This window comes from Lates calcarifer, linkage group LG13, assembly GCF_001640805.2.
Source record: "Lates calcarifer isolate ASB-BC8 linkage group LG13, TLL_Latcal_v3, whole genome shotgun sequence".
Classification (NCBI taxonomy): domain Eukaryota; kingdom Metazoa; phylum Chordata; class Actinopteri; family Centropomidae; genus Lates; species Lates calcarifer.
Window position 1 is genome coordinate 21,064,404 of NC_066845.1, and position 21,948 is coordinate 21,086,351.

A 21,948-nucleotide genomic window follows, 5' to 3' on the forward strand; every position below is an offset into this window, starting at 1 on the left:
GGTCCTTCCTTCCTGCTGCTGTCAGACTCTACAACCAGCACTGCTCCTGCACCACATACTCACATGGACCATTTTCACTAGGTTCTGCACTTTAATTAATCCAAAACAGCTGCTATCAGTCATTCAATGTGTGCAATTCCATTTCAAAAATGTGCAATATCTGTATTTAGTTCATTTTCTGTCTCTGTGTATAAAGTCCTGTGTATATTGTTCTTCTCTTAATATTTTTTTATTACATTGTCATGTTTATTCTTATGTGTATATTTTTTATAGCATTATCTTGTTTTTGTCTTTTACTCGTATCTTTTCGTATCACTTATGCTGCTGCAAAAATGTAAATTCCCCCATTGTGGGACTAATAACGATTCACACTCCAGACCAGTTGGTGGCGGTAATGCACCATTTCGTTGTTTGCCAACAGCCATAAAAAAATCAAGAATAAGAAGTAAACGGGGAAGAAGAGGTTCTGGGAGATGGTTGCCACTAAAACCAAGTCAAATCTGGATCGACTGAGAAGCTTCGGGTTTTTACATCCAATGTTTCATTCTAAAAACATTCGTAAATTAATATGTTTGTTTGTTACCATTTGTATTTTGATGAGCCAGTCGTTAGCAAACGAGCAGGACTTTATGGAGGAGTTTTTGAAGCGGGAATATTCTCTGTCGAAGCCGTACCGTGGTAGGTTGGGTTTACTGTCAAATCTCTGTTACGTTAACGTTAGCTAACAAGTATAACTGAGCTAAACTAAGTTAACATTAGCCAACAATACCAATTCATCCAGATAGAAATGAGCATGTCGCTTACTTTCCAGATAACCAATGTTGAACTCATGTTAACTGCTCAGGATAATAATTAGCTAAGACGAACTTTGTGCCTCTCCGATACTTACACATCGCAGCTAATGTCATAATGCGGGAAATGATTGCTACTATTAGCCCACAGCGAAAAACACATGTATTGTAAGACCAATAAAGTCTAACAAACAACTAAACGAGCTTTAGCTGGGTAAGTTAACTGTCTCTTCTCAGCGAGGACAAAGTTAGCTCTTAACTTTCATGAGTGGCCACAGTAGGCACTGTCTCAAACTGTGGGGAAACGATCCCGGAAGCTCCCGGAGGAAAGACCCGGGAGGCGGTTGTCCGCTGCTGCTTAAAGGAGGTTCAGTGGCTAACCACATGTACATTTGCAAAAGCGGACGATTGGTGCCAATCTTTACAGTCTTTTCTCGAATAAAAGTAAAAAATATTATTTGGAAACACTTCCAGTGAAGCATACATCCCACGTCTGTAGAAGCCCTACAGAGGTCCATACTTGTTTTCGAATACGGCGTCGTCTTCGCCCAATTCTGGAGCGTTAGCCGGCACCCGGCTCAGTACTGCCTTCTGTGGACGGAGACCCGCTGCTTCCTCACTGTCAGTGAGAACCGTTTACTGTAGGTGGGAACCTGTTGTAGTGGCTGTTTTTCACACAGATTGTCACAAGAGGCAACAGTGAGCCCATTACACACTGGGAAAACAAAATCTCAACAAGAGACACAAAAGTCAGATTCATGCTTTATAACAAGTGTTGTCAAGCATTGTTTCTGATTTAGCCACAGAAAAAAAATGAGGACGAGGACTAACTGGTTGGTCTTACAATAGTGTGTCTCATTAACCACCCCATCCTCGATAAAGAGGAGTGAGACGGCTACACGTTAGGGATTTATTCAAAGTATTTTGTCGGTTTCCTGCTCCTTATACACACTGTGCACTAGTCCATATAAATATTGTTTCTGTTCCGGATCACTTATATCGAGAAGGTAGTTTGGTCTATAATCAGCCTGTTCTGTTGCATTGCCCACTGACAGAGAATAGTGGGGGGTGGGGATCTTGTAATTTATCGTTACTGTATAAGGTATACAGTAGTGATTGGAGCTAACAAGTATATTGCTGTTTTGCAGGCTTAGGCTTCTCTAGTTCCTCACAGTGGGATCTCATGGGCACTGCCATGGTAACACCTGACCATGTGAGGCTAACCCCAGACCTGCAAAGCCGACAGGGAGCAGTGTGGAGTCGAATTGTAAGTCTACTGCAAAAAACTGCAAAACCTACACACACTCTTAAACTCTTAAACTAACATCCTATGTCTGTCTCACACTAGATATGCTGAAATTGTCAGAAAAGTCTCATTAACATGACCACTTAGCATAACTTTGATATGAAAATTGCACATTATGTAAGCATTTTATGAATACAGTTCAGACCCTTACAGAGTATATATATTTTTTAATGACTAACAATAGACTAATTCAGCCTGTGAAAAGGATGATCTTTTATTCAGTTGTGTTTACAACATAGTGCACATAGCGTAGATCAAGAATAACTTGTTTGTTTTCATTTCTGTTGCTTTCTAGCCTTTCTTCTTGCGGGATTGGGAGCTTAAGGTGCACTTTAAAATTCACGGCCTGGGAAAGAAGAATTTGAATGGGGATGGACTGGCTATCTGGTTAACCAAAGATCGCATGCAGAATGGTAAGGAGAGATTCTATGTGTGTCTTTTCCAGTGAAAAGGAACTACATGCTACAATTTAGTGTAATGTGAAAAAACAGGATAGGCCCCAATATTCAGGACCATATTTCTAAAGCTTAGTATTAAGAGTTGGTTTGTGTTGATGCTCAACAAAGGTTAACAGGTTTAGAGGAATAATCCAACAGTTTAGGAAATGTGCCTGTTTGTCATCAACTTTAAAAAGCACAGCAACACCCCGCACTGTTTGTTGTGAGCCTGTTTGTGAGAAATGCCCTAATGTACCTTACTCTTTCTTTGCAGGCCCTGTGTTTGGCAACATGAACCAGTTTGTTGGACTTGGAATATTTGTGGACACTTACCCCAATGCTGACAAGAGCCATGATGTGAGTGACAAAAGGAAGCTTCTGTGTAATGACTGTGGTATAGTTCTGTCTCTATTTCTGCAACAGACTACATGACTACATTTCCTTTACACTGTTGTCTACTACTTGCATAAATGGGATGTAATAATGATGAATATGCTTCTACTCATGTATACTCACCTAAAACTAGTAATCATTTAGAATGAGCCATTTATGTCTACTTAGGGAGCGGGTCCACTTTCATGGAGTTTGCCATGTTGTGGCACAGTGTTTCTACAGTATCCCAGAACAGACAAACCAAACCAAACAGTGGCTCTGTATAGGACCTTTTGTGTTTTTATGTCAATGCTGCAGCATTTTACAACTTGTTGATATGTGAGCTATAACAACTAAATATAATGTCTAAATATACAGCGTTCCCCCCCAGGGTGACTGTCATGGAGTGGCAGTTTGTCTGTGGGGTGGGAGAATGATGGCTGTATAATAATGAAAAATGAACAGACTTGCAGGAGAGGGCTAGGGCGAGCTTCCCTGCCAGCAGAGCCACTGCTGTCAGAGTGCATGCATTAAAAAAAAAATGCTGATATTTTCTGACTTTCAGATGTTTGGGGATGACTTCTGTCCATTTATGATTTTTACAGAGATTTATAATGCTTGTAAGAGCTTGTCTTAGAATAGATTAGAATGCCTTTATTGTCATTGTATCGTTAAAAACCATACAAAGAAATTTAGAGTGCTACTCCCGTAAGGTGCCACAACATAACAAGCTTAACGTACCAAGTTGTGAACCTGTCTCCTCTGCTTCTCTGCACAGTGTGTGTGTATAGAAGGGCTAAGACACACGTGCTGCTGTAAATGACAACAAGGACAGGGGTCACGTTGACAGAGTAATTGATGCCATTTTGTCACCTGACAGCCTCTGTTGACTCTCCAACAGGCTTGTAAAGGGATTGGTGAGTCGACGGGTATTTAGTTGGTTGCAACCTGTGTTCTCACTGCTAAATGCTACTAAATCCTACGCACTGGTTCTTTAATTAGTAAGATAAACATACACACAAATTTCTGGCAATAGTGCAGTTATTTGTTTGTGCTGGATTAATGTCTTAATTAATTTAAAAGAATGTCTAAGTACAGCCTGCCTGTCCTTAATGTTCTCTTAATTCATATTAATTATGCTGATCTGAAAAATGTGTCAATATTTCTTTTCCCGCATCCCTTTTGAATGTGAAGAAGACACAACCTGGAACTCAGGTAGCATCAGAAATGGCTGTTTATTATGAGCTGAGCTATTGAATCTCCATCCATCTTAAAATATTCACCATTTTGTGCCATTTCATTACATCCATCTGTGTTGATTCATCTGTGGTGTTTGCTGTAATTGTGATACCATAACTGAAACAGCAATGTGATTGAGTGCTTGTGAATCTGCAGATAAAGGTGTCTATGTTGTGTCTCCCCTGTCTTTCTCTCAGAGGGCTTTCCCATATATATCGGTGATGCTGGGGAATGGGACTCTATCATACGACCACGATCGTGATGGACGGCCCACAGAACTTGGGGGGTGCACAGCTATGGCACGCAATGCCATCTACGACACGTTCCTCCTCGTCAGATACTCCAAAAACAGACTTGTGGTATGAAACTCTAATTACGGTGTGAATGATACAGTGTACACTGGCTTCAGAAAGTACCTAGCCCTCTTTAAATTTTGTACACTTTATTGTGTTGTTGATGTATTTACAATATATACTTAAAGTTACATAGTAATGTGATTAAAAAAAATAATAATTCCTGAGTGGCCCATAAGATGTTGAACATTTTCATCATGGAAAAGTGATAATGTTTAAATCCAGGTCGATAATGATGGTATTAAATGTTGAAAAATCTTTTTAGGCCAGAGGGTACCCATTGACAGCTCTAAAATAATACCTATGAAAATAAAGTTTATAGAGACACTTCCAGGCATTTTTTAATCCTTCATCAGTGACTCACACTGACTGTTCCTCTACCCTCCAGCTCATGGTGGATGTAGATGGTAAACAGGAATGGAAACACTGTGCTGACATCACAGGAGTGCGGCTACCTACAGGCCACTTCTTTGGTGCCTCCTCTGCCACTGGAGATCTATCAGGTATTAAGCATCATGTAAAGGCTGTTTGACCACTGGGAACCTCTCTTTGATTAGTTCAAGTCAAATTAAGCTTTAATTATAGCTTTAGGGAAACTGAGTTACAAGCACTATACCACAAAGCAGTTCCAGTAAGATGACTGATGAGATGGAAAATTTGCCTCCCTCCCAAACTCCACAAATGCTAAACAGAAGAAACGCTGAAATGACAGAACTGGTTTGTATGAAATCTTTCTTCAAGTATTAATTACTGACTTGTGCATGTTGCTCTAGATAACCATGACATCATCTCCATGAAGTTGTACCAGTTGACAGTAGAGAAGACCCCAGAGGAGGAGGAGGAAGAGGAGGAGGTCACCATACCTAGAGTTGATAACATGGAACAGTTCCAAGGTAGATGCACTACGGCCACTCTGCCAAGTGTATGTGTATATATGTGAGTGTCTGTGTCTGTCTGTGCGTGCGTGTGTGTTACCATAGCAAAATGTGTTCCTGGAGACACCTTGTACTTAGGTGGTTAGCAGGTGTTATATGTGTGTACACAGGTTTTGCCACTGTGATAGCATCACAGCCATGTTGTTGAGATAAAAATGAAGGCCAAATTCAATGTGGCCTGCTCCACAAGCCCTGAGTACTCATGTAATAATGTAGTAATAACTACTGGAATATTCAGGGGTCAAAACATCAGCACACTGACCAGTGAGGCGGCTGGTGTTTTCCCATCTTAAGATGTGATAATTCACAAGCTAGAGAGGAGAGCATGTTTTTACATCTTATTTTCACACAGTCATCCTCAGCAGATGAAGTTTGGCCAGGTGGGTTTAAAGTAGAGATTGAGATCACTCTTGACCTAGAAAACGGCAGCTGACAAAAAACAAAGTGAGCTGGAAAAAGTCCCAGCCTCCCCCTTGACCCCTAAATAGGTAGGTATAGATTAATAATTAATGAATAGATGATACTTTTTCAGTGTCTCATCCTAAGCATGACATAAAGCATCAAACGTATCCAATTTATGTTATAATGAGAAAAGTTTGTTTTAATGATGTTCAATTTGTGTAATAACAGCAGCATTTTGTGATGTGACCAGAGGAAATAAATTATAGGACAAAAATTTCTTGTTAAAACAGAACAATTTAGTATCTGGTAATGATGAGAATATATGACATAACTCAGAAATGTGTCTTTATAACAGAAAAAAAAGATCTTTTCTCTTTTAAAAACTTGGAAAAAATTATGCATTCCTCTATAATATCAGACATTCAGCTGTCCATCAACTGTTATCAGATTTTGATTCAGATGTTGCAAAAATCTGATTGGTCAGAAATGCATGACATCACCTTTTTCCATTTGAGTTCAGCATGCTTTAAACCAGTAAGAAGAGATGAAACTTGACACAAATACAGAAAGTCTTATAAATGAAATTACCAAAAGTGCCCTAACTTTGGGAGAAAATTTGCTCATGTAGACCAAACACTTATAGACCGTTTACCTAGCTGAGTAATGATGTAAATTGGCATCACCAAGTTTTCTTTGTTGAAGGCAGCTGAGGGCAAAAGAACAGGATTTAATCATTGACTTAAACTACAAGAAATTCCTCTTAATGAAATGGTTGTATAGTCTTTAAATGAACACTGCTGGGAACCCTCATCTGTTTGTTAATGAGTTTTCATCCTTTTGCATTGCAGTGGATGTCCAGGAGGAAGGCATGAGTGGAGTCCAGTTCTTCTTCACTCTCGTCTTCTCCATCCTGGGCTTGGGTGTGCTGGCAGTCGTGGGAATGATACTTTATGGGCGCTGGAAAGAAAACAGACGTAAACGTTTCTATTGATTACAGACTAATTGATCTGTGTAGGTTTACAGAATGTATGTTTCTTAATCAACGTACATTACAACAATGCAAAGACTGCCATAGCTTTACTGAAACCATACAATCAAGCAAACCGAATGATCAGTGTCATGGGTGTGAAGCCCAGAGCCAAGTGAACATTAACAGTCGAACAGATGAAGAGATCATGAACAGGTGAGCCAGCTGTGAAATATTCTTTTAGTGTTATGGAAGATAGATGAGATAAAGCTGCTCTAGTATGATTTTTTTTGTGTGTTAAAATTCGCTCATCTCAACTTAAAGTACAGTGGGTATGCAGCATCCCATTGCACTAACCAACACTGTAGATTTCAGACAAAAAAAAACTTCAGAATCAGTTGCAAAATCAAAAGCTTTATGTAGTTTACTGACACCATGTTACAGGATTTTGTGGTACTGAAGTTTATTTACCTCTTACTGCCACTTGATGCTGCCAATGTGCAGCTTTAATCTGACTGTAGATGCTGTGAAGACCAATTTACCTGTGGATCATTGCAGACTTCTAGCTGCACTGAAGAAGTCAAATTGTATTGAGCTCTCCCATGGAAGTGAGAGCACCTTATTACCCAGACAAAGCACGCAGTAAGCTGAACTCACTTAAGCTTATGTGAGAAATGATTCAGGTTAACTATTTTTAAAATGTATTATCAATAATACATCACGCTCTATGTTGTATGCTCAAGGAGGGATTTGAATTACCAGTGCTGTTTGAAGTGCCTAGCTAGGACCAATAAAGACAAGGTCTTACTTTATGTTCAAGCCCTTTCTGCAGGTTTGACTTCCTCTTGTATTTTCTGATTGGCATCTGCAATGATTTGGCGTCCTTTGCTTTCTGATGTTATTAACAGTTCTCAGTTATAAGTTGATGTTTATTCAAGATCTACTTCTCACTATTTGGCAGCAAATATCATTTTTAGCACCAGCTTTCATATTAACAAAATCACTGACCTTTTCTGTGGCACTGAATTTCAATAGAAATATTTCATTATGTTATCAACTAGTTAATTTATGATCATGTTGCTTTGGAATTTTAGTCAAGAATGCACTGTGAATTCAATAGCCGTATGCAGGATCATATTGTCAAATGTGAGTTTGAGTAAACTGAGTGTATGCGACTAAATGCTGTTTACTGTTGAGTTGTGTAACCTGTAATATAGCCGTTTAAATAATGCAGGGCCTTTTCTGCCAATATATGAGCTGGTGCCTTACCCCTGGTGTCATGCAGTTCCTTTGCAGCTGCTAGAGGTGATCCACTAACTTTCCAGCTGGTTTGCTAATCAGCGAGCCTACCTGCAGTGAAGTAATACAATCATTTTTCTCCAGTAAGCTGATTTCTTAACTGTCTTGTAAATGAGAAATATGTTTCAGTAATCAGGGAGGAGGATCGGGTGAATCTACTTATCTCAGGTAGATTTCTAGAGAGTGCAGATTTCTTTGCCACGTGTGTGTGTAACCGACTATGCATGGGCATGACAAAAGACTGCACACAAGCAAAATAACAGTAGAGCAGCCATATGTGAGGGCCAATTATTAGAGCAAAAATGAATCCATCCAAAGTCTGACTGAGCTGAAAGTAATGCACTATTCTGTCTGGAAGCCTAAATAAGTCAGCTCCACTGGTGAACATTTGACTGTAAAACACACTTTTGTGTTCATGTGGACAAGCTCCACTCTGTCAGTCTGTTGTATTCCTCTCACTGTGCTGTCAGTCTGCTCCAGTGTAGACACACACCAAAAAGGGAGTGTTGCAGCATCCTGTATCACTAGTACAGCTAAAATCAGTAAGCTGTGCTCTCAAAATGAAATGCATCACTTTTATGATGCATTTCATTTGTAACTTTGTCTTAAGGTATGTACAGTAAAACTACATTTTCTTAAGCACATGAGGGAATGCTACAGTTTTCCTGGTCTTTCTCCTGCTAATATAGATGGGACAGGGTGCTACGTAAAGTCACTACAATCACTATAGCCATAAGTATTTAAAATATCTGTGTCATAAATAGGTTGCAAACATGTTTTCAATATATGCTTGTAAAACACAAAAAATGTCGGCAAAACAGCTTGAAGCAGTAATTGGAAATTTCAGTTTGGGAACAGACTGAATAAAGGGGCTGCACTTCTGAAATATTTACAGCAAATCTGAACTGGGACAGAAAAGTGACACAGCCACATCTACTGGACACAAGTGGTTATTGAAATAAGCCTTTGTCACTACAGACATTTTGACATGTCATAGCAGGAAAAGCACAGGTCTTAACATTAAAAAACTGCTCGGTTCTATTTAAGTGTCTCAATAAGTCATGACAGTGCAACAGTTTGTCTGTATGCACAATAACAGGACTCTGAAACTTAAGCACAAAAGGACTTTATCTGACCTTCATTTTATTACTAACACCTGTGCTTTCTTAACGCGGCATGTCCGAGTGTCTTCCATGAAAACAGCCTAAGTTTCACTCTGCAAATGTGCATTTTTGGAGCTGGTTTGAAGCAATGATATTTAAGGATACAGTCCACTAAGAAATCAAATAGCTTAACTTGGCAGGAGATTTCAGCATTATGGAATGAAATGAGTGCTCCAATTTAGCACTGCACTCATATAGTGAAAAATCATTGTTTTTATTTGATAGATTTTTCTTCCTTGTCAAATCCTGGAGTCTACATTATCCACAATGCAACTCTGCCACCAACAGTTAGAGCTAGAGATTCTGGCGTGTCATGCTAGTAATGGCTAATGTAGTGTGTATACGTATACATATAGTCACCAACATTTGCATTGCTAACAAACAGACTGATGTGTTCAATCAGCAGAGTTCCCTTTAACCATGTTTCCTTCCTAAAAAAATAGAAAAACTCCTGAAAGTTAACTTTGGTATTCATCTTTGTACGTGTATAGGAATGGTTCAGTTGATATTCTTGGTTGAGCCATACAATGATGCAGACTTCACCTAAAGACAAAACAAATCCAAGATTTCAGAGATGTTTTAACCCTAAAGTGACATCAGCACGTCTCTGTCAGTATGTTTTGTGACTGCAAACGTCTCCTGTTTCTAACAATAAAACTCTGCAGGTATGTCATGAAAATCTCCTTAGTTGGCAATGCACTCACAAAGTTAAAGTTCACACAACACAGCAAGCAGGTTAAAACAGAGCACCAGGAAGGAAGGCCTTTGCCCCAAAAGAGCACTTACAAAACACAGTGACACATATACAAAGTAGCAGCTCTGTAGCAGTACAATACAGTAAAGCATTGCTTAATATTCATTTCTTTGAATAATTTAACTATTAGGGAGAGTTTTGTGTAGTTGTATTGTTTCACATGTCATTTTGAATCTGATAATTTTGCATATCAATTGGTAGTTAGCTCTAATTAAAACCACTTTCTGTTCACATTTAGAGTTACAACTCTATCAGCTCCTTCTTGAAGTATTGTACACAGAGTCCAGTGTTGTTTCCCTCTAAAATGTTTACTGTTAAAGGATTATCTTTGTTTCCCTGTAATTGTCTGTGTAGGTGTTTTTTTTTATTTGTCATTGAATGTCAAGCTTTTTGTCCTCATCATTATATTCATGAGCCATCACTGGGGCAAACAGCCCTATAATTAATTATTTAAATAACAATGTTAAGCAAATTTTGCTTTTAATTTGCTAATCAAAATCTTTGCCTGGAAAAAGAACTGGAGAATGTAAGCTTTTGTTCTTCTTGCTTTTTTGTCAGATTTTTTGTTTGTTTGTTCCCAGTAAAGGATTCTATGGTGATTTAGCTCACGTGGTAATGGGTTTTGTTTTAATGAATACTTCATGAAAGCTTTAGCTTCTATGATCCAAGATTCTGATGCCATTTCTAATCCAAGGTTGGATCTTATGACAGGACACCCCCTCATGAATGGGATGGACAAAATAGAAATACTTCTTCATGTAATTCTAAACAATTCAACAGCAAGGCAAACTTGAGCCTCAACACCTCTCTAAAACAGTTATAGCATTAGTTTTAGAAATGTGTTCCTAACAAGATGCTAACTTGAGTGTATATACTGTATATATATACACAGTGGCCTCAGAAAGTATTCAGTCAAAACATGTTTATAGAAGATTTTCACAGTTTTATTTCAAATGCTTGTGTGTTCAGCCAGAGGAAGTAAAGGAGTCAGATGAACTGGTGATAATCTAATATTTGTTTTCTGACTGTGACTCAGCTGCTCTTTACTATTATTGCCAAGTGTGAACGCCCCTCCTAGTCAGTGTTGGTTAAGTAGATATTTCTCACTACCTGTTAGTAGACAGAGGTTTCAGTTGTTTTTTTCTCCTCCCTCTTATTTCTCTTCCTCCTCATACCTGCCTGTCATCAGTCGACGCTGGGAATGGTAGGAATAACATCAACATACTCTTCACTGCGTCTGTCACTGGAATATCGCTGGATACAGTATAGTTAAGGTAAGCCCTCAGTTATTTGACTGGTTTTATCATGGTTATATAAATTCAGAAGGAAATCAGTTAAAAGTGACTGAGAGAGGTATACACAATACTGCTGCTATTTTAAAAGTAGACATTTGGGGAAGTTTTGGCATTAATCAAAAAAATATGTCCTCAAATTTACAACTGGGGCGCTACTGTGAAAAAGAAAAATTATTAACTAAAAACAGACTGCTTAAACTAAACACATTCTTGAATATTTAGGTACAAACTTAAAACAAATAGTGTGTAGATAACAACAGGCAATAATGATTAACTGGGGTTTGAATAGGTCACAAGTGTCCATTGTACCTCATGGGTGAGTGTTGTCATATCAAACAGTGGTGTCTTGTAAACACTGTGCCACAGAGAGGAGCAACAGTTTCACTTGTTTTCCTTCACAAGTATTTAGGGATATTTGCCAGACTGCCATTTGTTCTCCATTCTGTTTGAGTAAAATAGATGTTTTAATAAACATGACAGCAACATGTCTCCTCTCATAGATCTCGCTGTGGAAGATTATCAGGATGAATCGCTCGTGTGTAAACTGTTGGAAGACTATGATGATAAATCTCAACTTTCTCTGCTGGGTAGGTGGTTATATAGCTGTATACACTGATCAGCCACGACATTAACACCACTGACAGATGAAGTGTTCACCCTTAATCATACAGTACAGTGGTCTACTGGGAAGCTTTGGGACCTTGCATTCATCTGGATGTTACCTAGCACCTAAACATTGTTGCAGACTGAGCAACCCCCCCCCCCAGCAACAGCTCTCCCCAGTGGCAGGGACCTACCCCAGCAGGACAGTGCACTCTCCACTAGGAGAAAGTCACTTGATAAATGTATTATTGCCCACACTCAGCCAAGAACCTTTTACTCTTAAGTTGATACTTAAGTGCATTGTGATGTGTAGCTCTTAGAAATCTGATAAAAACAAGATTCTCAAAGCATGTTTTTGGTTATTACTTCACATTATTCACGTTGTTTTGAAGGTGGATAGGTTTTCTCTCGATGAATATGATGTATCTCTTCCTCTTACAGACTGATATCTATAAACACACTATATAATATCCTTCTCTCAAGTACACCACAATGTAAAATACTCTATTACAAGTTTAAGTTTTAAAGTACAAAACTATTACCAGCAAAATGTACTTTCATTATCAGAAGTAAAGATACACATGCAAAAAAAATGATTCTGTAGAACATTGACTGGTATTATATTATGACATTATTTGATTGTTAATACTGAGTTGTAGGTATGTGTGGGTATAAGGTAGCATACACTCATAATGCAAGTAACATCTTCTATTAATTTTAATTTAACTTAAATTTTGAAGGGAAATCATTTTTCCTTTCAGTGTCCCAGGCTAATATACACACTTTTAAAGAGGTACCTCTGCACTTTGAAAGCAGCAGCAGGTGAGATATCCTGTCTTGATGTGTAAAACTGGTCGAGAGGAAGTGTAAACTCATTAATCTAGATGATAGATAATAATGTGAGGTGTCTTCTGTCCCTCCTGTGTGTTATGGAGCTGTGTGGTGCATTTGTGGTGGCTTTCGGAGAATTCCAGATGATGCACTCCAAGTTTGCCTCCCTCGTCACCACCTTCTGGCCCATCTACCCCGCCAACACTCTGGTGGTCACTGGCACCATTGTCACCTGTGTGTGTTATGTGGGAGTGTTAGGAGGCTTGAAGGAGAACCGTTGCATGCTTATCACTGTGAGTATGAAGCATGGTATTTATTATAACAGATATCATTTTGTCACATTTGCTTAATTATAGAAAAACATTGCTTATCTATGTTTTTTTCTTTATTTTGAAAATAAGACTGGAAAACTGTATTGTCTGACTCAAGTACAAATATCCAACTACAGTACAGATTGTACCAATGAATGTGATTTGCTCTGGTTTCAGTTTTTCGTCCTGCTGTTCATTCTGATGCTGGTGGAGCTGGCCATGGCCTGTGTGTTTCTGGTCTATAGTAGAGAGGTAGGAGAGTTTATATGTAGCCTGTACAAAAATACATTTCTAGAAGGTTATTTCTGTGTTGATTTCATTCATATGCTGCCCCTAAACTCTTTGACCTCAAACGGCTCGGATGATAGTAAATTTTCACTGTAGAGTTTGCAACCATGTTAGCCACATGGCTCTAGTGATGGCACACACTGACACCACTTTGGTTGAGATGGAAATATGTCAGCAACTACTGGATGAGTTGCAAAGAAGGGTTCTACTGACATCCATGGCTGATAATTTCCCTGCATTTTTCCTCCATAATGTCTGTCTGTCTGTCAGGGAAGGCCAAGCCTCCTTGTGACATAATATTCCATGATTAAGTATTATAATTATCTCCAGTAATGAATTGAAGGGCAAGCGCAAATCGTTGTGAGCCATGCTTGCTGCCTGTTGGTCTGTTGGTATACACTACAGCAGCCACTTTCTGTGTTTGGCCTCCACCAGCTTCTGAGGCAAACATGTGGCTCTTTAGCTGCTAAATGCTACACTATATTCACCAGCTCATTTCTAACTCTGTCTGTCTGCTCTATGGTGCTTGGCAGGTAGTGTACAGTGTGTTTTTAGAGCTTTTTTATGGGCTGTCGGCTGTGGCCAAAAACTTTGTTATGCGAGCGGTGAGAGTGAATCAGAACTGTATAGTTGTGGGCCAGGCAGCCAAACAATGAGCTGAAACTCACTGTAAAAGGTCTGTAAAGTAGAGGTGGAGCTTGGTTCATCTTTATAAACAACTGCTTTTCACACATTTTACATTTTACCCTTTTATCATTACCTGTTAATATATTGTTATTCTAAAAAAAAATATTTATAATAGCTGCTTTAAATTTATAAGATTATCTTTTGTGTCACATTAATGTGGAAGGTTTACCCAAATAAAAACAATCAGATCAAATTAAGAAATAAAGTGAAACACTTTACACATTTTTCTATGTATGTAACAGTTATTTAGCTTCTCCTCTTTGATAACAGAATTCATTTTTATTCATTGTGACAGTGTTTCCTTATTCTCAGCTGATGCAACAGGTGTTTCTTCCTAGATTTCTGGCAGCAACTGAAGGTGAATATTATTTTGTCTGGAGGCTGATGGATGTCAGTGGTAAATAGAAAATTTCCGGATCAGATCAAACTGTAATGAGGTTCATAATATCAGTAACTAATGTCTGACACAGAGACAGCCTACACAGCTCATTAGTCTTAGTTAGCCCAACTTCTTCAGTCTTGTTACTCTGGCTTTGCACATACAGCCATTGGTCTTTCTGTCAGCACATACTGCAGTGAAACCAGAGGCCATTGTCTTATACATCCAATGGGCAGCAGTATATTGCAGGTAATGTAGCCTGACTCTGTTGTGCAGATTGACACATACTTTGAGAAGGACTTGATGAGAAGCTTGGAGATCTACAGACAATCCAGTCCAGAAGGCAACAAGACCATTAAAGATGACTTTGATGCTGTTCAGCACCTGGTAAATGGTTTACTGCTTCTCAACTTAAAATGAGCTCTGTTGCTATTTGTTATCATCATCTGTGATAATAGCAAAATAGGTGTTCACTCCACTGAGGTAGGTTGTTTTTTGTACAGTTTAGGTGCTGCGGAGTTCATGGTGAAGCTGACTGGAAGGGCAACATCCCAATCTCCTGTTGTGTCAAAGATCCCTGCAACACTCTCATCCACAACAACTGGCAAGAGGTTACTTATAGATTTATAGTCCATCTAAAGTTTGTTTTTGATGATTGATGATGTTTTCTTAATTCTGTATTTGAGAATGGGCTTTTAGCTAGGCTGTGCTTTTAGTCATTTAGGACATAAAGCTACAACTGTTGTCCGACAATAAAAAAGAGAGTAAGAAAACTGATATAAAAAAAACTTCTGATAGCCGTTTAAAACTGAGTCAGAATAATATCTGTTCAAACACTTATTCTCCTCTCAAACTTCAAGACTTTCCAGTTATTGTACTTGTACCTGTACAGTATTGTACCTGTCTTTGTTTGAATTGAACCTCCATCTTGTTTAGTATTCATCATACTCTTTATGTCACTGGTTGTTCTTATTTTATTTGTTGTTGTAACTGTAAACAGGGTATTCCTGTAAAAGTATGCTTTGTCAGTTTACTCTGTGTTTAAAGGACAACCATACAATTTTTGTCTTTCAGGGTTGTCTCCTTAAACTGAGGACCTGGTTTGCCAGAAACTATCTCAGCACAGGCGCAGGCGTTGTTACAATGTTTATCATACAGGTACAGTACATTCAGCTTTCTTATTTTTCTCATTACAAGGCTTATGAGGATAACCCAACTCACATGGTTAAAACTCTCAGGCATGTTTCACCTCATACGACATACCAGTTAATGATGTCCAAGCAAGTGATGTCAAATAGCTATCATACACGTGAGGACCTGATGTGAAGTGGGCATGATTGATTTCAGTTTTGTTTGTGTATGACAATTCTTCATTTCAAGCTGTCTAGCTAAAATAGCTAACTACATGCTTTTTTGCCACTTCGGAGCACTGTGAACACACCAATGACATATTATCACCTTCTAAAGTTGATATGGTGAACGTGTTAGCAAATAGTTGAATCATTATTTATCATTTATTTGGAGTCATTTTTGGGTACTTGGCTAATTTAAGTCCAGTGTTCACTCTCAGAATAATGTACACTATATTCTTCGTCAGTTTATTTGTGTTAGCTTTTTTTTGTCTTTCGTGTTGTTGCAAAAAAATGATATTATATTTTTCTTTGTTTACAGTTTGTCTGTTTGTGTATCACCATCCCTCTCTTTTGCCACTTCAATCGACGTGGACTGGGTTATCAGTAAAAAATAAAACTGTTTCTGTAATGTACAGTGACTTTCCGTATGTAACTGTAGGTTGCCTTTCCCCTGTATCAACTTTTTATTAATGCTCAAGAGGTTGCTGCCATTTTCAGCCATTAGACAGGGCGTCAACATGGCAGAAAGCACCAGCTCTTTGACCAGGAATACTGTCAGCTGAAGATAGCAGCTCATTATCACTATTGATAATGTCGTATGAGGTGGCAGACCATTAAATGTCATATGGAAAACACTGTAGAAGACATTTAGCTAGGAGGTAATTTATGACATGATTATGTAACACCTGTCCTAACTAGACCTCAGGACATTTGTTCTCTTAATGAGTGTTGGACAAGAAGATATATACACCACTTTCAACACCTGCTCCTCCCAGTATGTTAGACAGACTAAAGTTAGACAAAGTCGACCATTTTGAAATAAAAAAAATCAACCTCACAGGATCCTAGTCCATGCTTACAGTTAAAACCCCTATTTTGGGGTTTTCAGTCATTTTCCTCCTTTGTTATTATTCTTATTATTATCTTGATTTTGTGCATTCACTTGTTTTAACAATTAGACAGGGAGACAGTTAAACTTAGTACTCTTTTACTGTTTAATAAACCGGCACACATACTCATTTACTCACATGTGACTTCTTTCCATTTGTTTGTGATTTCCGTTTGTTTGTTTGTTTGTTTTTTCTGTGTTCAGCCTTATGGCCTCTTTATAGAGATATAAAATACAGGTCAAAATCAATCTGCCCCTTTCACCTATTTGGCTGAAAGCTTGTTAAAAAAAAAGAACTGATAATATTAAATTTTTCATTCACTACAATTCTTCATCCAGGAATGAAACAAAGTTGAAAACAGATTCTCTACTGTGCAGTGCAAAGTCAGTTTTTCTAGTTGTGACTTTACTTTTAATTATTTTATTGCTGCATTAACACTTCCCAGTTCCCAGTGGACCCTGATAATGTTTACTAATTCAATTCAATTCAATTTTTTATTTATATAGCGCCATATCACAACAAAAGTCATCTCAAGGCACTTTTCATATAGAGCAGGTCTAGACCGTACTCTTTAAAATAGGTATTTACAGAGAGAGACCCAACAGATCCCACCATGAGCAGCAATAGGAGACAGTGGCAAGGAAAAACTTCCTTTTAAGAGGCAGAAACCTCGAGCAGAACCGGACTCAGGGTGGGCGGCCATCTGCCTTGACCAGTTGGGTTAAGAAGGAGAGAGAGGGGGGGAGAGGGGGTGGATAATAGCGAGAAAAGAACATTGCATAACACAGGTTCCATATAAAATGTAAGGTAATGCCAATAATACAGCAGTAGTAATGATAATAGTAATAATTATAGTATTAACTGCTAATGTAGCACTAAAACTAATAGCAGTATAAATAATTTCTAATTCTAGCAGCAGGTGTTGAGTGGAGTTGTAGGAGCAGCAGGAGACTTGTCATCACAGATCAGACTCTACAGCTCCAGAGGCAGAAATACCTGCAGAATTACTATTCTAATTATATTAATTTTTTTTTTTTTTTTTCCAACCAAGGACAAGGAAAGTCAAGTTATATCACATACCAGCATTTAAACCAGGCTCAAATATCCAAAAAATCTGAGGTCTGCAAGTGCAGAACCCACAGCAAGAAACTTGGGTGTAACATTTGACAGTGACTCCACATTTGAAAAACAAGCTACAAAAGACAGTTGGTCATGTTTTTAGCAGCTGAGAGACATCTCAATTATCAGTATGTTGTCTCAGACTATCGTAATTTATTGCATTCAGGCTGAGCCAAAAACTTGCACCCTCAGCAAAAATAGCATTGGTAAGGTTCTTAACACAAACTGCAGTTGCCACAGCTTTTTAACAAATACTAATACATTTACTACCATCAAACATAGATCACTGTCCTTTCAACCACTACATTTGCATGCCTCCATATATGGTGTTTGGAATTTGCAGTGCAGTTATTTTAACAATGTTTCCTGAACAAGAGATCAGGCCATAGACCTCTCTCTCAGACTGGGGGAACATAAGTAATTTAAATTTGCCACAGTTGTTGCCTCTCTTTAGCTTCAGGAAAGCTGATATGTGGAAAGAACAAGCTACAACCTTAAACAAAAATACAGTAGGTAAGGTAGGCTACTCAACAGGAAAGACAAGAAAAGAATAGATACTTTTTTAATATTGATATTTAAGTGCAGAACAGACAGAGCATGCATCAGTGTATTGATGTAATTTAACATGTTCAACCTTATAGCTTTGAACTGGGACCTTCAACAGATTAAGTGTGTCTGATTGCTTGGCTGGCTGTGACACTGATAATGTCACCGATGGGTACGCATCCCAGATGAGCAGAACTTTTGGTGCCATCACCTTATTGAAAGGGTGTAATTATTTAGGTAAAACCTGTAAAATGTGGGGAAAAAAGTGTTTCTCTGCAAAACTTTTAATAAAATGTATGTACATTTATTGATTTGGTGCTTTATTTTACTGAGGAAATGTCACTTGTCCAGGTCTTCCTGGACTTGAACAACTTTGTCATAAGGCTGGTGGTTTCCTCTTTCTTCTCAGCCAGGAGATTGGTCCTGCCCTCCTCCCACTGGTGTCAAGACCTCACCCGGTCTTCCTGGACCTGGGTCAGCTTTTCCATCAGCTGGTGGTTTCTTCTTTTTTCTCAGCCAGGAGATGGGTCTCGTCCTCGTACCACTGGCATTGAGACTTTTCCTTGTTCTTTTTAGCCTGGACCAGTGCATTTTTAAGTTCAGACATTTCCTCATCCCTCCTGGCGAGGTGTGTCATGGTCTTTATCAGCTGATGAGATACAAGTTTCTTCTTCAAATTAACATAAAATTACATTATCACTACAATATAAGTACTTGTCCTTCACAGTTCATGACAATGGAAAATGGTGAAAGGAGTGGGAGGCTAACATTTCCCTAATGTTACCCTTGGGAAAATACAACACAGTGAATGTGCTATTGTGAAAATGTGTTTGATAATAATGATGATGATTATTTGAAAGCATCTCCTGATGCTGCTTGGCTGCTTGTGGCTGGATTGAAGATTTATCACCCTGGCATAGTGAGGAAATCCCTGTTAACAACATCCTCTTGTGGTGTGATGTTAAGCCTGATTGATGTCTCTGCTGATTTCTCCTGAGATGTTTTCACAATAACCCCACCCCCACCCCCCCACCCCCACCCAGCTTGTTGTACTCCTCACTTAATCTTGCAAAACAGCTGTGACAGGGAGAGTTTTATTCTGAAGATGAATAACACCTGTAAAGACAGAATGACTGAAGAAGAATTGTTTGACACCTTCAAAAAGGACCATTAAAAGTTTCATTATACAGAACAGTGAGACATTGTACTGCCATGTTTACAGATTGCTTTTATAAAGGGTTTGTTTGACTTGACGTGGTGAATGAATGAATACAGGCAAAACTGCATCTGGAAGTGAACTTTGTGGAACAACAGCAGGAAATTCTGAAGCAGTCTCAGGATCTGATGGATGCTACTGAGGAGAGGGTCCACAATGTCTACTTCATGATGAGCTACGCGCCCTGGAGGTCTGAACCTCTTGTACTATGTTTAAGACTGTTTGTTTACTACTTTCTTAAAATACAGATACTATGTCGAGAGTACACCATAACAATATTAAAGCTGTGTCCCAAATTCTTGTAACATCCTAAGTGCAGTACAGCACAGCACAGTATATAATACATATTCATTGTCATTGCACTAATTGTCACGGTAATGACTGTTAAGTGTTGTATGTTCATCAGTCATGTTACTTGATTACTCTATGCCACAGTGTTTCTTCAGGCAGTCGTAGACCTTTTTCTTAGGGGTCCATAATGGAAAAGAAGGTCATGGTCATGCTTCGTAGGGTTAGAGCTTACCACTGTAACAATGTTAATTCAAGGAAAAGAGAACTAATTTGACATATCAGGGCGCAAAGCTTCCTAAAGATCTGTTGTTTGTGCAGCCACTTTGACTGAGAATCTGCTTTTCTTTCTTTATCCCATCTCACAGACACTCCCCATTTGAGTGATGAAGATGAGTGCTCTCTATTCCACAGTGAGATCAAATGCTGCAGCATTAGACTGATTGAATTCCAGCACAACAAGAAGTCTTCGAGAAGAGCCAGGAGACCACAAAGTGGGTATAATAAGGCTAATGAAATAAACAGGGAGAGAGTAGGATTTTTTAGCTCGTGCTGACTGCTTGCCTGATTGATACTGATCAGTTGGCTTTATGACATGTAGGAGATTAGTCTGAGTAGTGAGTGAATGCCCCATCCGCGGTGTACTAAATCTACAACCCACTTTAACTAATGGACAATGGACAAATGATGAGTGATTTTATCAAAATCCCAAACACTGGAATTCATGTCCAGTGTTGGAAAGCAACATTTATTCCAGTTCTGTGCTAGCATATAATTTTGAGTTACTTGTGTTTTACTTTTGTGTTTTCGTTTAGGCAACTTTATTCTTCTATTCCTCTATATTTTAGAGGCAAATATTGTACTTTGATATTTTTCTGCAGAATGAGTGCTTTTACCTTGATACTTTACATATATTTTGCTAAAATTACCTCTGTTAATACTTTGTGGTATGAACTTGCCTAAAACTGCAGAGCATGAATAATACCAGTTGGTGGGAGCATTGTTGCACCCATTCTAAGAAAACGGCAGCACATGTCAGCCTGGTGGAAGTGAGTCAGGTATAGAGCAATCCTGTGTCACTGAAAATTGGCATATCATATGCTTAACACTAACAAGGTTGAATAATTGATTAAGCATTACCACATTTTACAATTGCTTTGTAAAATGCCATAGCCTGTAGTTTAATGTCTCAGTGTTTCTGAAATTAAATAAAGTTAATGTAATTTTTTTGACTCATTCAGCAGCAGGACACAGTCATGACATTCTTTCTACAATGGGAATCAAATATTGTTCAGGCAGTTTGTCCCAAGAGTGTCATAGATTCATTCATATGTAGTTTTATTTTATTAAGATAGATTATGTCTTGACCCTCAGGTCTTCAAGATCAACAACAGTAAGGCACATGCACTGGTATATAGGTCACAACCTCATAACACATCTGATGGTGATTAGACAATTAAGTTACACCATGTGGGTTTGGAAAAACAATCAAAAGGGCTCCAGTGAATCAAAACTCTTGAAACAAAGACTGATCAAACAAAGGTTTATGGTAAAGTGTATTAAAAAATGTTAGAGTTATGTTAATTCAGATAGATGATTTACAGAAAAAGTTGAACCTCAACTCTAAATGAACATGCCAACACTGTTGCAAAAGCTCCCACAAATGAATTGTAGGTTGCTTTGCATTCATCCTCTGTCCAGTTCATCTGAAACCAGCTCAGTGGGCTATTAGTCTGGAGACTGTGCTGGTTCCATTGTTTGAAGCCATTGTCTGGTTCTTTTCTCTTAAAGTTTTAGGTCATTTTCTTGCCATAATAATATACAGTGCCTCCTGCTTCAGTACAGCATTGTCCTAATAGTTCATCAGAGGGTGTAGTAACACATTCTGTTCACTCTGCTCTGTCCTTTCCATTTTGTACTTTTGTTGATAACTTACGTTAGTCTTACGTTATCAACAAAAGTTAAGGTACCTGTAGGAATTGTTTGCATCAACTTTCAAGGATTAATTTACTTTTATTGGTGGAGAGAAGCTGTAAGTTGTTAACCTATTATTACTGATCCCTGTAAAAGACCCTTGTAAGGGTTTTCTAGTCTTTGGTGACCTTCTTTTTGCCTTGGGCAGTTT

At 38.4% G+C, this 21,948-nt stretch overlaps 2 protein-coding genes across 5 annotated transcripts; both read left to right on the forward strand.

The window, feature by feature from the left end:
* Nucleotides 1-432: 432 nt before the first annotated feature.
* On the forward strand, nucleotides 433-7,621 carry LOC108878390 (VIP36-like protein). Of its 2 annotated transcripts, XR_007814401.1 has the most exons (9): nucleotides 433-678; nucleotides 1,940-2,058; nucleotides 2,393-2,510; nucleotides 2,809-2,891; nucleotides 4,343-4,504; nucleotides 4,887-5,001; nucleotides 5,272-5,391; nucleotides 6,684-6,931; nucleotides 6,964-7,621. XR_007814401.1 is itself a non-coding variant. In XM_018669040.2 (8 exons), exons 1-8 carry the CDS (start codon nucleotides 474-476, stop codon nucleotides 6,824-6,826), a joined length of 1,065 nt encoding a protein of 354 aa, XP_018524556.1. In that variant the 5' UTR covers nucleotides 433-473; the 3' UTR covers nucleotides 6,827-7,621. The 2 variants fall into 2 exon arrangements, 1 of the variants encoding a protein (XP_018524556.1); XM_018669040.2 differs by having other exon boundaries at nucleotides 6,684-7,621.
* Nucleotides 7,622-8,136: 515 nt separating this feature from the next.
* On the forward strand, nucleotides 8,137-21,671 carry LOC108878391 (leukocyte surface antigen CD53). 3 transcript variants are annotated; one of them, XR_007814402.1, is made up of 9 exons: nucleotides 8,137-11,292; nucleotides 11,814-11,900; nucleotides 12,852-13,040; nucleotides 13,236-13,310; nucleotides 14,689-14,799; nucleotides 14,916-15,023; nucleotides 15,487-15,570; nucleotides 18,729-19,725; nucleotides 20,192-21,433. XR_007814402.1 is itself a non-coding variant. In XM_018669044.2 (8 exons), exons 2-8 carry the CDS (start codon nucleotides 11,838-11,840, stop codon nucleotides 16,150-16,152), a joined length of 699 nt encoding a protein of 232 aa, XP_018524560.1. In that variant the 5' UTR covers nucleotides 10,999-11,292; nucleotides 11,814-11,837; the 3' UTR covers nucleotides 16,153-16,787. The 3 variants fall into 3 exon arrangements, 1 of the variants encoding a protein (XP_018524560.1); XM_018669044.2 differs by lacking the exons at nucleotides 18,729-19,725; nucleotides 20,192-21,433 and adding an exon at nucleotides 16,084-16,787 and having other exon boundaries at nucleotides 10,999-11,292; XR_007814403.1 differs by lacking the exons at nucleotides 8,137-11,292; nucleotides 11,814-11,900 and adding an exon at nucleotides 12,298-12,738 and having other exon boundaries at nucleotides 20,192-21,671.
* The last annotated feature ends 277 nt before the right edge of the window (nucleotides 21,672-21,948 follow it).